A 15,512-nucleotide genomic window follows, 5' to 3' on the forward strand; every position below is an offset into this window, starting at 1 on the left:
CCTCTCCTCGCCTTTACTGTCTGCTGCAATTACAGGAATGTACACCATATATAGATTATGGTTTGCTGGGGATTGAACTCAGACCTTCCTGCATTTTAGGTAAACACACTGACTTCTGAGCTATATCTCTAGGCTTTGTTTAGGTATGTTTTTCTTAATACCGCACTGCACCTCCGTCCGAGAGGACAGCTTTTCAGGAGTTGGTTCTGTCTTTCTACCATGTGAGTTCTAGCAAGTGCCTATATATATAAGATAGCTGCCATCTTGCCAGCTCTGTTTGGATTTTTCCCCCCTTTTTAAGATGGTCTCAATACATAACCCTGGCTGGTTTTGATTTGACAGAGAAATGCCTGCCCCTGCCTCCTGAGTGCTGGAACCAGAGGTGTTTGTCACAACACCTGGCCTCTGTTTATGTATTCTTAAATTTGAAAACAACTTGTTTTATCTTTAATAAAACATTATTTAATTTGGCAGTGTGTTATTCTGCATACAAAAGGTTGAAGTTACCTCAATGCCTCTTTGTTCGGACAGGGTCTCACCATGGAGCCCTGTTAGTTTAAGTAAACCAGGTTGGTCTCAAACTCGTGGTGACCTTTTCGGGATTGCAGGGGTGAGCCACTGTACCTAGTTCTTAAACAGTATCTCTTTAGAATTGGCCCTGGCCACTCATTCCTAGGCTAGCACACGTCTTGCATTCAAGTTTTGCTGACCCAATTTCAGTTTGTCTTTCTTTTCAGAAAGTCTTTCTCTCCTCTTTCCTGGCAAACTCAACCCTGAGAACAGTTTAATCTTCAAAATGAAGCCTTTTAAGACAATTGTTGATATACATGCAGTATCAGATATAATACAAGATTCTGTGTATAATTTACCATTTCATCCATGGTAGCATCTCATAAAACTATAGTACATACGGTACAGTAATTGGTATTAGCAACTAGAATCAGAACCAAGATACTGATTCTGTTATAGTCAAGACTTTTATAGGAGAGTTTTATCACCACAATTTAGCATCACATATACTTTTTTACTGATATTTTTCTTCCCTTCCCCATATTCCCCCTCAAGACAGGGTTTCTCTGAGTAACCCTGGCTATTCTGGAACTCATTTTGTAGGCCAGGCTGGCCTCGAATGAGATTCACCTGCCTCTGTCCCCCAAGTGCTGGGGTTAAAGGCGTGGGCTACCACCACCCAGCCCCATAACCTTAACTGCGGGGAATCACTAATCTCTCCTTTCTACAAGTTTGTCATTTTCAAGAATAATAGTTTGGCATAGTGGTGTATACCTTAAACCCAGCATTCAGGAGGCAGATGCAAAAAGGATTTCTGAGTTCCAAGGCCAACTTGGTCTATATAGTGTGTTCTGGAACAGTCAAAGGTATAGTCTAGGGGCTGGGAGCAGTTGTTACAAAAATATATAATTTGCAACCCTTTGAGTATTTTGGTGATTTTTTTTAAAACTTTCATCATGATTTGACGACTATCCAGGTTGTGTGGGTACCAATACTTCATTCATTTTGTGGAATAGATAGTCCATGGTTACTTAACCATTAGCCTAATAAAGTAATGTGATTGTTTCAGCTCTGTGGCAAGTGCTTTTAACTTGATGAGCCATCTTACTGGCTCCAACAGAAGTTTAAAGGTCACTGGCACCTAATAATTTGGATATTAATTGGCTTGTTTATTGTGCTTAGAATCAAACCCAGAGCCTTGTCTATGTTAGGCAAGCACTGGACTACATTCCCAACTAATTTAGTTCATTTTGCTTGAGACAGCGTCTCACTATGTATCCTTAGCTGCCTGGAACTCACTGTGTGTACCAGGCAGGCCTCAAATTCAGAGATCCTCCCGCCTCTCTCTGCCTCCTGAGTGCTGGGATTAAAGACATGCATTGCCACATTTGGCAACATTCTTAAAGTTAGATAAAAAGAAAACAAGGTAGAATGTAGATTTTAAAAGCTTGTACTTTATTACTTCTCCTGGCTTTCTTTTCTGCCTTGTCTACATTGTACATTGAATATCACATTTTGACTGTGCATCCCCATGTTTGCAGTAGCATCCATTGCCCTACCCCCAGTTCCAGTGTACAATGAATATACTCTATACCCCTCCATTTTGTTAAACTATAATTGGTCCATAAACCTGGGACTCAGCTGTGGAGAAGCAAGAGGTCTAAGAGGCTCTTAGACCAGTGGTTCCCAACCTGTGAGTTGAGACCTGAGTGTTAACCCTTTCACAGGTTACCTAAGGCCATCATAAAACACAAATATTTATATTAAAATTCTTAACAGTAGCAAAATTACAAAATAATTTTTATGGCTGTGGGATACAACATGAGCAACATTTTGTTAAAAGGTTGCAGCGGTAGGAAGGTTGAGAACCACTGCTCTTAGACACTATGACTTAAGAAATCTCCAGTGTCGGGTCAATAAGCTTAGAGGCCTGCCAGCAGGGGCCTAACCCATTTCATGGCATTAATATTGGCTGTATGCACTCAATCCTTGACCTTAAGCAAACTTGGGTCTTACCAGCCACTGTCTGCATCTTCTGATATATCCCATATCCCAATATGAGAGGATGGGTGCACCGTGAAGAAACATGCCATCTAGTTCAAGTTTGGTGGTGCATGCTTATAATCCCATCACTCCAGAGGAGTGATCATTGCAAGTTTGAAGCCAGTCTGGGCTATAGAGTGAGACTTTGCCTCAAAACACAAACTATCTGCTCAAAGTCCCATATAGTGCAGGGTTTATTCTTTGAGAATATGGGGCTATCGTCTTTCCCCATCCTTTTTGAGGAAGGGTCTTGTTTAGTCTTTCTGGCCTCAAGCTTACCACATCGCTAGGTGGCACTGGATTGCTGATTCACTTGTCTCCAGCTCCCAAAAGTGGGATTTCAGGTCTGAACCACCGTGCTTGGCTTTCTCACAACAGTCTTTCAGAGGACATAAACCATGATGTAGTAAAGGATTATGGGACAGATGGAGAAAAAGATGTTTATGCTATGACACGCATGCCGCTGCACTTGGGATCAGAGGACAAATTACAGATCATTTCTCTCCTACACTGTGGGATCTGGAGATTGAATTAGGTCATTAGGCTAGGTGGCAAGTGTCTTGAACTTGTTGAGCCGTCTTGCTGGCTCCATCAGATGTTTTAAGGTCGCTGACATCTAATAATTTGGACTTTAATTAGCTTATTTATTATGCTTGGAATCAAACCTACGGTCTTGTCTATACTAGGCAAGCTTGGACTACATTCCCAACCCAGATAGTTTTAATACACCAAAGGAAAAAATAACCAATATTCAGAAAAATAGTAACCTATGGCAGCTGCACCTCAGAAAGAATAGGGCTTATGCTAAACTATACAAATGTGGCCTTCTTGTAAAATACTAACACTAAATTGCCAGTTAAGAATTTGGATATCTTATCAGAAGCCAGCATAAAATGCCGGGCTGACCTTTTTCCTTTTAATTTTGGTGGTACAGTGCTGGAGACCAAGGCCGAAGCCTGTGCAGTTAGGCAAATACTCTACCTTGGAGCCCAGGCCAACATCTGACATCTAACAACTTTTGTTTATATGGTTTGGAATCAATGACAGGATCATTCGCTAACTACAAAATGGCAGTTAAAATCAAAGTGGCTATGGTCAGTCATGCTGGATCCTAACACTATACAAGTGTGTTTGTGTATAAAGTGAGCACTCACTTTCTGGGGATTCAAAACCTATTTGTGAATCCCACATTAAAGCTTTTTTTTTTTTTTTTAAAAAAATAGTACTATACCTTTCCCCCCACACATTGAAAGTACAGTCTAGAAAGCCCGAATGTTTCATCTAAAATACAGACTGGAGAGATGGCTCAGTCATCAAGAGTGATCACTGCTCTAGCAGGACGCAGCTTCCTACCCTCTACAATGGGAGTCACCCATTCCAAGGATCTGATGCCTTCTTCTGGTGTCCTTGGACTCCAGGATGCACGTGTACACATAAACTCACGAATACTCGCATGTGTGCATGTACACATACACACTTGTTCGGGCACTTTGGCCCAAGGTAAAAGTGCTAGCACATCTGGGTCCTGGTAATGGCCTGTCTCTGTCAAGCACCCTAATCTCATTCATGAGGACTCTCCCCAAGGTCTTATCTTCCATCCCACCTCTACCTGCCACAACAGAGGTTAGGCTTCAGTGTGGGGACCTGGGGGAGGCACAGTTCACAGCAGTTTCACAGAAAACCAGATGGCTCATTTTTTCTTCTTCTAAATTATAGACATCTTTGAATGTTTATAACTGAGAAAACATGGTATTAAAGTATATTTCAACTGCAATACTTTGTGTATTTGCTTTCTCCTAGCCTTTGTCTTTTGTTGTTTCTTTTTTTTTTTTTTTTTTTTTTTGGTTTTTCGAGACAGGGTTTCTCTGTGGCTTTGGAGCCTGTCCTGGCACTAGCTCTGTAGACCAGGCTGGTCTCGATGTTATTTGTTTCTTTAGAGGTTTTTTTTTTTTTCTGTGTAGTCACGGCGGTGCTCTGTAGAGCAGGTTGGCCTCAGACTCAAGAGATTCATCTGCCTCTGCCTTCTAAGTGCTGGATGAAAGGTGTGTTCCACCAACACCCAGCTATTTTCACTCATGTAAAAGCACTTTTGAGACAGTACCTCACCATGTAGACTGGCCTCAGCTTCACAGTCCTCTTCCTTTATAGGGATGCTACACTATTACAACCACCACCAATTAAAATGTAGCCTTTTCATGTCTGGAACTGGCTTTTCATTTTTCCTTGTATGGTCTTCTATCAGTAAATGGAATTCTTGGTCTCTCAAAATGTTAGTTAGAATTAGCACACTTATTTCTATTCTTTTTCCCTTTAATGGCCAGTTTAACCTTTGATATTTATTGAAAAATCAATGAATAGACCAAATGAGTATACGAACATTTGTTGTTCCTTTAAGAAAAGAGCAGAGCAGGCTTGCACCTTTTGTATAGCCCCTATTTAATAAGGTCTTTAATAAACACCAAAAATTGTATAAACTATGTTATTACCAGGGTCTTCTTTTTTTTTTTTTTTTTTGGATTCTCGAGACAGGGTTTCTCCGTAGCTTTGGTTCCTGTCCTGGAACTAGCTCTTGTAGACCAAGCTGGCCTTGAACTCACAGAGATCTTTTTTTTTTTTTTTTTTTGGATTCTCGAGACAGGGTTTCTCCGTAGCTTTGGTTCCTGTCCTGGAACTAGCTCTTGTAGACCAAGCTGGCCTTGAACTCACAGAGATCCACCTTACCAGGGTCTTCTTAATTTGGGCTCTCCTCAGCTCCCTATCCCTTTCATCTTTGCCTCCCCTCCCCCCAAAAGGAAAAAACTGAGATGACGCACACAGAGATTAAAAGACAGGTGCTTTATTGTAGAGTACTTTTTACAGAGTAAAGTAGAGCAGTCTCAAGAGGTTAAGAGTGCACAAAGGCCAAAGGGCCCATTGTACTGATCTATATTTCTTCCATTTCTAAACAGAACAGTTTTCAGAGGGTCTTTGTCTTGTGTAGGTGGTTGACAAGCCCGTCTGGTTTAACTCTTCCATGACAGCAGTGTTACATCTTTATTCTTCCCCAGAAAGCCAAGTACTCTAGAGTCATTTAAGATGTAAGGTTCCTGGAGCCAGGTTGATTTAATTAGCCATACAGCACCATCAATCAATAAACTGGCCACCACCCTGTTAATTGCATCTTTCCTCTGAAGTAACCACTCCTGACCATAGTTTCATCTACATATTTTTGAAACATGTTATTTTTTTTGTCTGATATCTTCAACATTATGAGTGTAGAAATCATCCATTGTGGGTTCTGGTATTTTTGTTTGAGGGTCTCATAATTCAGGATGGTCTTGAACTTTTGATCCTCCTGTCTCTTACACTGTGTGTCCTCATGCCCATTTTAAGTGCATGCCAAGATAAGCACTACCAACTGAGCTACATGGCCAGCCCATAGCTTCATTATTAGCTTCATTATTTTGATTGCTACCGATTGTGGGCTGTGCCACATTTATTCGTTAAACTGTTAGTGGACATTTGGTTTATTTTCACCAACCCTTTCAAAGCGTTGGGACTTGGATGTGATGACACAGGCCTTCAACTGGTGGATCCCTCTTGAGTTCAAGGCTAGGCTGATCAAGGTGACAAATTCCAGATTAGCCAGTTGGAATGTTATCTTTTTAAAAAAAATTAATTTATTTACTATGTATACAATGTTCTGCCTGCATGTATGCCTGCACGCCAGAAGAGGGCACCAGATTTCATTACAGATGGCTGTGAGCCACCATGTGCTTGCTGGGAATTAAACTCAGGACCCCTGGAAAGGCAGCCAATGTTCTTAACCTGAGCCATCTCTCCAGCACCCTGGAATGTCACCTTAAAAACTACAAAATGGGGCTGGAGATGTAGCTAAATTGGAAGAGTGCTTCCCTAGAACACATGAATCCTTGGGTTGAACCCCTAGCACAACTGGTGAGATCATAGGTGTGGTTCCAGCGCACAGGAAGTAGAGGGAAGCAGATCAGTTCATGGTCATTCTAAGCTACATAAATTGGGGCTAGCATAGAGTGAGACTCTGGAAGGAAAAGTGAAAATAAGGAGACAGAAGAAAAGTAGGCAGATGTAAACTGCATGGCTGTACAAGGACTCTGCAGCACTTAGGGCAGGGATTCTGGGAAGGTTAAGTACAGAATCTTGTCCTACCTACCTCTTTATCATGTCTTAAGGTGACTGTCTTTCTAGGAGTAGCCCTTGGTCAGGTGATTGGCTGACCTGGCCCAACTGGGTGGTTAGGTCTCTTCACCAAGGCTGGAGACACTATTCTTTGGACCACCAAGTTTTTTCTTAGTGGGCCTTTCCTGTTTACTAACACTTTTAACCTTTTCTTCCTACATCCTCAGTCTTACAACCTGTCCCCAGCTTAAGGTGCTCCCACCCCTTCCCAGTCTCCACCAGTCTCTTCGTTCACCAGCAACAGCCTCTTAATTAGTGTTTTTGAATTGTGGCCTTCTCCAGCTCTTAAAATAGGTAGAATTACCTTTTAAAAATATTGGTTAAGCACGCCTTTAATCCCAGCACTTGGGAGGAAGAGACAGGCGGATCTCTGTGAGTTCGAGACCAGACTGGTCTACAGAGCCCAGACTGGTCTACAGAGCTAGTTCCAGGACAGGCTCCAAAGCCACAGAGAAACCCTGTCTCGAAAAACAAAAACAAACAAACAAACAAAAAAGGTTAATTGGTTAATGCTTGAAATGGCTCAGTGGCCTCCCACTGAGCTTCATCCAAACTCATACTCGAATCCTTCATCTTCACTTCACGCTATTCTCCTAGCTGGGCTCCACCACCACGGCCTGGCTTTTTTACTGGCTATCCTTTCTAACACAAGCTGGTGCTATAACACACACTCCCAGTGCCTAGAATGCTCCTCCTCAGCTCATTGCATTCCATCCTCTGGTTTCCAATCCAGATGTTTGTTCTTTGCATGGGATACCTACTCTCATTACAGCCCTTTGAACTTTTCTCTTAATTCCCCCTTATTTGGGCACCTTAGTGTAATTTATGTCTTTATTCCATCTTCTCCTCTGTAAAATGTAGGTTCTATGAAGATGGGTGGTACACTATGTGTTCTAGACACAACATGCCGGTTGCATTTAGGTGCACAATATGTAAAAATAAATGAAAGAGAGGAATGACTCCTTCCTAGATCACCTACTTCATATCACACATTCCCCAGACCAGTCTCAGCCCCTAAACTACCACCATTACACATCACATGAGATTACACACTACAACGCAGGTATCAGGGAGACACCATAACTGTCTTTTGCATGTGTGAAATTACAGACAGGAGCAACAGTTTCCAAAGTCGGTGGTCCCACTGGCCTTTCCCAGACAGGATTCTCCTCCATCAGAGAATTGCTCCTCTGGTGAGTTGACATCTGAACACTAGCTGTCACCTGCTGCAGCTGCCACAACCTCCAACAAACGCCCACAAGTTGTCCTCTGACTTACACAGGTGTGTATATGTATGTTCACAACGTGTGTGCCTGGTGCTTAATCCCCTGGAGTTAGGGATGGTTGTGAGCTGCCATGTGGGTGCTGGGAATTGAACTGCAAGATCAATTAACAAGTGCTCTTAATCACTGAGTTAAGTCCTTTTTTTTTTTTTTTTCTAAATCTTAGTGATACCAGGGTTTCGGCTTTAAGCAGTTGTTGAATACATTAATCCATACATATACCTGGTAACTTGGAAGGCAAGCCCATGTATGTAGAAGTAAAAGAGCTAGGAAATCATGGTATGCGGGTTCAAGAATCAAAGTATTGCAGAAATGGTGGGCATTAAATGGATCCCTGAGGGAAGCAATATTTAAAGGGCCGGAAAACAGCCTATAAGGGAGAATGTGTTCCAGCTTCAAAAGTACGGGGGGGGGGGGGGATGTAAAACCTCTCTCCAGCATGAAGAATCGCTGCAGCAGCTCGCAATTTTCAGCACAGCACACGACACGACGGTAACAGCGTTCAGAAGTGCTTTTGCTTTCTCAACTGAGACGGAATGTGCTTTTGTCCGGGTTCCCTACTAGACACCGGCCCCGTGGATTCTGAACCGGCCCCCAGGTTTGTATAAATTACACCTCCGCGGCCGCCCTTTAAAAAAAATACGTGTTACCAGGAACTAGCGCTTTCCCACGTTTTCTTTAGGCTTCCGGACCCAATCTGCCGCTCTTTACCAGGCTACAGCAGAAAAAGACGAACAAATCAACCACACCGACCACTACACCACCAACTTTTTCAGCGTGGCTCCCAAACAACCTTTCTTCCGGCCAGAGCGCAACGGGCCCACCCACTTCCGCACTGGTGACCACGCCCCAGAGCCTCGCCTGGCCTCAGCCAATGGTCGGCTTCCCTGGGAACGTTACCTTCGGCTAATCAGCGACAACGAGCGAACTCCTCGCGAGAGGTGAGGTTGAAGCTGCCTCCGCCATCTTGAAGATGGGAGACGGGCGAGAGCTGTGGTCTTTCTGCTAAAGCAAACAACACAACGGCCAGAGTAGTCACCCCCCTCCCCCGCCCCCCAGTGAGGCGATCGTCGCTATAACTGCTGACCCAAGCCACCGAGAGCAGCGAGCGTGTCAAAGCCGAGCGCGGCGACACCGAGAGCCCCCTTCACCTGCCTCCCGGGCAGAAGGGCAGTGTGGAGGCCCGGAAGGATGGTGCAGTCCTGTTCCGCCTACGGCTGCAAGAACCGCTACGATAAGGACAAGCCCGTCTCCTTCCACAAGTAGGTAACTGGCGTGCTGGGGCGGCCGGGGCGAGGGGCGCGCGGCCGGGCGGAGGCGGAGCTCGGCGCGTGTCCGCGCGAGACCTGCAGAAGGCGGGGCCCCCGGCCGGCGGTCGGTCGGCGGGGGCGGGGACCCATGCCTGCGCGCTCCCCGGTGCGCGTCGCCGCCACCGCCGCCGTGGGCTCGGCTGGGCTGAGGCTCCGGGCACGACTTCTCTGCCGCGGAGGCTTCCCGGGACGCGAGCGACGCCTAGAGGTCTCTCGCAGCCTTCTCGATTTCGTCACCAGCCGCGCCGAGGAAATGGTCCACAGGGATGCGCTTGCTCCCTGTGGATAAAGAGGAAGGCGGGGTTCCGACCTCGCTGCTGTTGGTGGCAGGGAACCACGGCAGTAAAGTGTTGACGTCAGGGAAGACTTTTAGACCCGGTTTCAAGGGAACCACCCTACTAGGTCTCTGGGTTTTAGAGGAAGTTCTTGGTATTGCCAAGACAAGCCCCAGTCTTTCAACGCACGGTGATGCTAATGAGGAAGGTAACGCACTTGATTCAGCTGCCGCAGTAAAGGAGCTAATGCCAGCCTTTCCCACCGCTGCCAGGGCTGGCTCATGTGGTAGGTACCACAACCAAGAATCCTGAGGTGAAAATACTTTATTGAAAGTAGAAGAAAGATGGAGAATTTAACGTTACTAACGACAGTTAGTAACACTGGTAATGCCCACAAAATGTGATATTTTATGTTTCACATTAGGTTTCTGAAAGAATTCCTAACTGTGTGCAGATGATAGCCAAGAGTCCAGATTCACTGATAAATTATACAAGTTATTCATAGCAAAACAATTACATAAGCAAATTTCAAAATGTTCTTTCAGATTTTTTTTTTTTTTTTGGCGAGGTGGCTACTGTTTGCGTTTAGCAAAAAAAAAATGTTTAGTAGAAAGAAAGTGAGATTTGTGTGCTGATGTTTTCCCTCTGGGAAGAGGATAGAATATTTCCTAATACTGCTTCTTGGTTGACTGGAATTTCTGAAATTTCACACATCTTCAAACTGTAGGACTAGATGAGGAAATAAGGACAAGGTGACAGGAATATGCATTCAGCTTGTCACCTCCCTTCCCTGTGCTTCTGTTCGGATGGCGGGGGAACTCTTAAGATCTGGAGAACAGTTAAAGATGACACACATCAAAAATATCATTTCAGCCGCTGGATGTTGAAAAATAAAACAAGGGCTGGAGAGATGGCTCAGAGGTTAAGAGCATTGCCTGCTCTTCCAAAGGTCCTGAGTTCAATTCCCAGTAACCACATGGTGGCTCACAACCATCTGTAATAGGGTCTGGTCCCCTCTTCCGGCCTGCAGGCATACACACAGACTGAATATTGTATACATAATAAATAAATAAATGAATGTTTAAAAAAAAAGAAAAATAAAACAAAAGAAGGGCCAACACAGCTCTTGCCCATTGTCTAACAGAGCAGTCAATGGCAAAGGTCTTGACAGCCCTGGAAGAGTTGTGCTCCTAGGCTGGGAGACTCGAGACTACGATTTCTAAGCAGTCCCACCGCTCTGTACTTCTTTCTAGCTTGTGCGCACTGGCAGTGCAGAGCTGCTGTGCAAGACACAAGCACTAACATGGAGATTGGTTAGGTGTGCAGGAAAGAAGGGTAGTCAGGGTCTGGCATACCTGTGTGGCGGAGTAATCACGAGGCATAAATTGAAACATTCTTCATCTTTTTCGCCCAGCACAGCACCAAGTCGTTTGACGTGGGAAAGCGTGATGACAGTAAACATTACCTAGGACGAGTTAAGTGATAAAATGTTTCCTTTATTTCTTAATCATTTGCCTGTAATTCAGACAGTCGGGATTAATATTTTGGGGCTGATTCAGGAAGAGCTAGCAGTCTGTCTCGGAACACAAACTTGTGTGCAGCTGTAGTGCACACTGGCTGTTTGCTTGGCCTGCTGGTGTGTCTCATTGTGAAAAGGTCAACCCTAATCAGCGAGCTAAGTAACTGGAGCAGGCTTCAGTCAGATCCTCCCGAGTGTGGTCACAGCAGGAGAGGAGCAGGTGATTCCATTTATTAAAGCCAGCCATGTCTTCTCAGGTTCCCTCTGACCCGGCCGAGTCTCTGCAAACAGTGGGAGGCAGCCGTCAGAAGGAAGAACTTCAAGCCCACGAAGTACAGCAGTATCTGTTCGGAGCACTTCACCCCGGACTGCTTTAAGAGAGAGTGCAACAACAAGCTGCTGAAGGAGAATGCTGTCCCCACGATATTCCTCTGTGTTGAGCCACATGACAAGGTAACCCGGGCTTTCAACATGGGGTCATTTCGTTTTCTTTCCCCCTCTCTTCTCCTCCCCTCATATCCCTTGCGGGAGGCAGGCGCTTAAATAGCCCAGGCTGGCTTTGAGCTTTGTGTAGCTGAGGCTGAGTTGGAACTCCCCATCTTCCTACTTCTGCTTTCCAAATCCTAGAAGCACTGGTTTGGGGCTGTACACTATAAAGTTTATGACGCTAATGTGTTCATGGTGAAAATTTTGTAGAAATCAGGGAAGGGTTAAGAAAACAAGCGTATCTGAAACCCATCATTGGACAGCAACCACTGTTGGGGCTCAGTGGCCAAGAGTTACTCTCCAGAGGGCCTGAGTTCAAGTCCCAGCATCCATATCAGGTGGCTCACAGTTCCTAGAATGCCAGCTCCAGGGGATTCAATGACATACACATACACTCACAAATATACATGTGATTAAAAAGAAATCTTTTTAAAGAAAAAACCCCACATGTTACAATAATACACTTTTTAAAAACATAGAATTTTAAAAACATAGAATAGTATTAAATATTGCACACTGAAGAACTCAGTCAAGTTTTGTAAGTTAAAAATAGTTCTGTGTCTTTATTTACATGTTCATAAGTTTTGTTTTTCATTATTGATGACATTTCTTTTCAAATTATTTTTCTCCTGTTTTACGTGTTTAGTATTTGCTGACATCTAACTAAATCACTTTGTCTGTTTGACAAATCCCACTTTAACTTCAAACAGAAAAGTTAAACTAGCACTGAAAAGGCCCCATGGTGGCACACACTGGCAATCTGAGCACCAGGGAGAACAAACCAATATAATTGCCACAAGTTTGGAGCTAGCTTGGTATAAATTTAGTAAGTTCCAGGCCAGCCCCTTGTACAGCAAGGAAGCCCCAAAACAAACAAACAAAACCCACCCTAAACTGGTGCCAGGTAGGGTTACACATTACCTGTTATCCTGGAACTTGGGCAGTCAAGGCAGTAGGAGCTCAAGTGTGAGGCAGCCTAGACTGCACAGCAAGACCCTGTTTAAAAAAATTCCCAAACAAGCCAAAGCCTAATGTTGAAACTTTTATCCTGGAAAACATATTTTTAGTGGTAAAAAGCTTTGCCTTCAGGCCCTGGCACCCGGAAATCCATGCCAGTACAGTGAAAACCACCCCCAAGACAATCTGCTTTCTCATTTTGGAATTTTCTGTACCACGGAGTGACAAAGTCTAATGCTAAAACTCTGCAGATATTTTGAGGCCATTATTTAGTAACTAAACTCACATCTGCTTGTATATTGCTATTCTAGAAGGAAGATCTGGACCCCCAAGAACAGCTTCCCTCTCCTCCTTCACCCCCCACCTCCCAGGTCAATGCTGCTATTGGGCTGCTAATGCCTCCTCTCCAGACCCCCGATAATCTCTCGGTTTTCTGTGACCACAATTACACCGTGGAGGATACGATGCACCAGAGGAAGAGGATTCAGCAGCTGGAGCAGCAGGTTGAAAAGCTCAGGAAGAAGCTCAAGACTGCTCAGCAGCGGTGCCGAAGGCAGGAGAGACAGCTGGAAAAGCTAAAGGAAGTCGTGCACTTCCAGAGAGAGAAAGATGATGCGTCAGAAAGGGGCTACGTGATTCTCCCACACGACTACTTTGAAATTGTTGAAGTACCAGCATGAAAAGATGAGATGTATTAGTGGGACAAGACCACTGCTCCCTTTTAGCCTACTTATAGGAGTTCATTTGAAAAAATAGCACTTGATTACTTGTTTAAAAAAAAAAATCAGAATATTTTTTTAAAATAAATTAGTTATATACTGTAAAATTGTAAATTTTTTGTTTGTAATTTCAGAGTTTTTACATTTTAACAAAATATTTAAAAAAATTCTTAAACCACCAATATAATGTTGTATATTGGTTTCAAGATGGTGGATTGATTTTCATTTGAGTATTTATAGAAATAATGTACAAATGAAAAGTAGAGAGGATAATGGTGCGGTGAAGATGATTTAAGTTTAAAAGTTAAAATTAATGTCCTTTATTGAGAGAACTTATTCTAATTTAAATCAGAAGCGTAAGAGATCATAGGACAGCCACTCAGAATATAGAGATGTACATACACATTTGTATTTATAGTCAGAGCTTCATTTATTTTTCTCAATCACTTGTCAAAATAAACTGTCAAGTCAACATTTGAGGAAAACAATATTTTGCTGTCTTTAGAAGAGAAAAGTCATTCCATATTTAATCAATAACTTCATAAAGTAGATTTTTAAAAAAGTGGATCCTTTTCTTCCATAGCTTTATAAAATTGGAAGTGTGTCTTGGGGAGTGAAGTCCCCAAATTGAAGTATTGATTACCAGCAAGTGAAACTTGGGCCAGCGAGGTGGTCCCTGGGTAAAGGTGCTTGTCACACAAGCCTGGTCACTGGGCAGCCCGAGTGGGACCCCTGGGACCCATGTAAAGGTGGGAGAGCGCCAGCTCCACAGGTTGTCTTCAAACCTCCACATGTGTACCGTGGCATGTCTGCACACTTTCAAAACATAAACTCGGGACCTGGTTCCTGATACATTCTCATTATCCCCTAGCTAAAGGCATCTTCGTTCTAGAGCTGTAGTTCATCTGCATTCAAACCTCTAACATTATTTCAGTGAGTTTGGTTTGTATCAGAATATGGTAATTTCCCCCTTAACTGTTTGATTTTGGTCAAGACATTGCATAAAAGTGATTTTTTTCCATTAAATTAGAAATTATATCTAATTTACTTCAAGTGGCTTATGTTCAACAGTAACATGCTGTGTTTATGACCTCAAGTGTTGAGAATTAACTCTTGCAGTTTCTGTTCCCACTGTGGATTGTGTTCTGCCTCTGTGAGAAAGCTTACGTACGTTTGAAATGACAATATGTTCTAAGTAGACAAATACAGAAGAATTCTCTAGGTTTAGGAGAACCGTATTTTATATTTCAGAGCACACTGTAGTTGGCGAGCAGACCTTTGAAGACAGTATTAAAGATATGCTATTCGAGTATCTCTTGTGCATCTGCTTATTTCTGACTTCCTGCCATGCTGAGCGAAGGCAGCACTTTTAATTCATGGAAATCTGATAGTTTTATGAACATCTCTTTTTTTTTTGGAGCTGAAGATGTAACACGTCCTTGAGCAAGCCAAGCAAACACCCTACCTCCAAGCTATCCCAATCTCTCCATTCTCAATCATTATTACTAGTTTTTTTGAGACAGGGTCTCAATATGTAGCTCTCTGCCTATCCTGGAACTCATTGTGTAGACCAGGCTGGCCTTGAACTTATGGAGAGCAAGCTGCCTCTGTTTACCTAGTTCTGGGATTTAAGATGTGCACCACCAAGCCTGGCCCCCTATTATTACTTTTCTAAAGATGTATTTTATATGACTGGAGAGACAGCTCTGAGCGTGGTTCCCAGCAGGCTCGTGGCAGCCCACAGCCTGCTGTAACGCTGGCTTTCTGGTGGTCTCATGTTCTCTTCTGGCCTCACTGTGCAGACCAGCAGACATCTGCCTCCCTCTGCCTCTGCCTCCCGAGTGCTGGGATTAGAGGCATTGTCATTATGTCACCGTGTCTGTCCCAAGCCCTTTCGTTTTCCTGTTTCTGAGACACAGTTTGGCTTTGTATCTCTGGCTGCCTTTGAATTATGTACCCCGGGCTGTAAACTCATAGCAATCCTGTCTCAATATCCCAAATGCTGGGGTCACAGGTGTATATCACTATGCTCCGTGGGGATCAGTAGTTTAAAGGTGCAAAATGACTGGATTTACATAGCATATGAACTCTGTTTAGAATCAACTGAGGAATGGGATGTCTTCACTCGTGGAATTCAACTTTGTGGCAGACAGGAGCAACAACTGTTAGGACAAAGAAATAGAAGCTAAATTTGAGAGACTGCGGCCCAGGAA

At 43.7% G+C, this 15,512-nt stretch overlaps 1 protein-coding gene across 2 annotated transcripts; it reads left to right on the forward strand.

The window, feature by feature from the left end:
- The first annotated feature begins 5,366 nt into the window (after nt 1–5,366).
- Thap1 (THAP domain containing 1) lies at nt 5,367–14,611 on the forward strand. Of its 2 annotated transcripts, none has more exons than XM_050146857.1 (3): nt 5,367–9,295; nt 11,395–11,590; nt 12,892–14,611. In XM_050146857.1, the coding sequence occupies exons 1-3, from the start codon at nt 9,225–9,227 to the stop codon at nt 13,258–13,260; spliced, it is 636 nt and encodes a 211-aa protein (XP_050002814.1). In that variant the 5' UTR covers nt 5,367–9,224; the 3' UTR covers nt 13,261–14,611. The 2 variants fall into 2 exon arrangements, with proteins under 2 accessions (XP_050002814.1, XP_050002815.1); XM_050146858.1 differs by lacking the exon at nt 5,367–9,295 and adding an exon at nt 9,363–9,904.
- The last annotated feature ends 901 nt before the right edge of the window (nt 14,612–15,512 follow it).

This window comes from Alexandromys fortis, unplaced genomic scaffold (genome assembly GCF_014885135.2).
Source record: "Alexandromys fortis isolate MF-2015 unplaced genomic scaffold, M_Fortis_MF-2015_v1.1 scaffold_55, whole genome shotgun sequence".
Classification (NCBI taxonomy): Eukaryota; Metazoa; Chordata; class Mammalia; order Rodentia; family Cricetidae; genus Alexandromys; species Alexandromys fortis.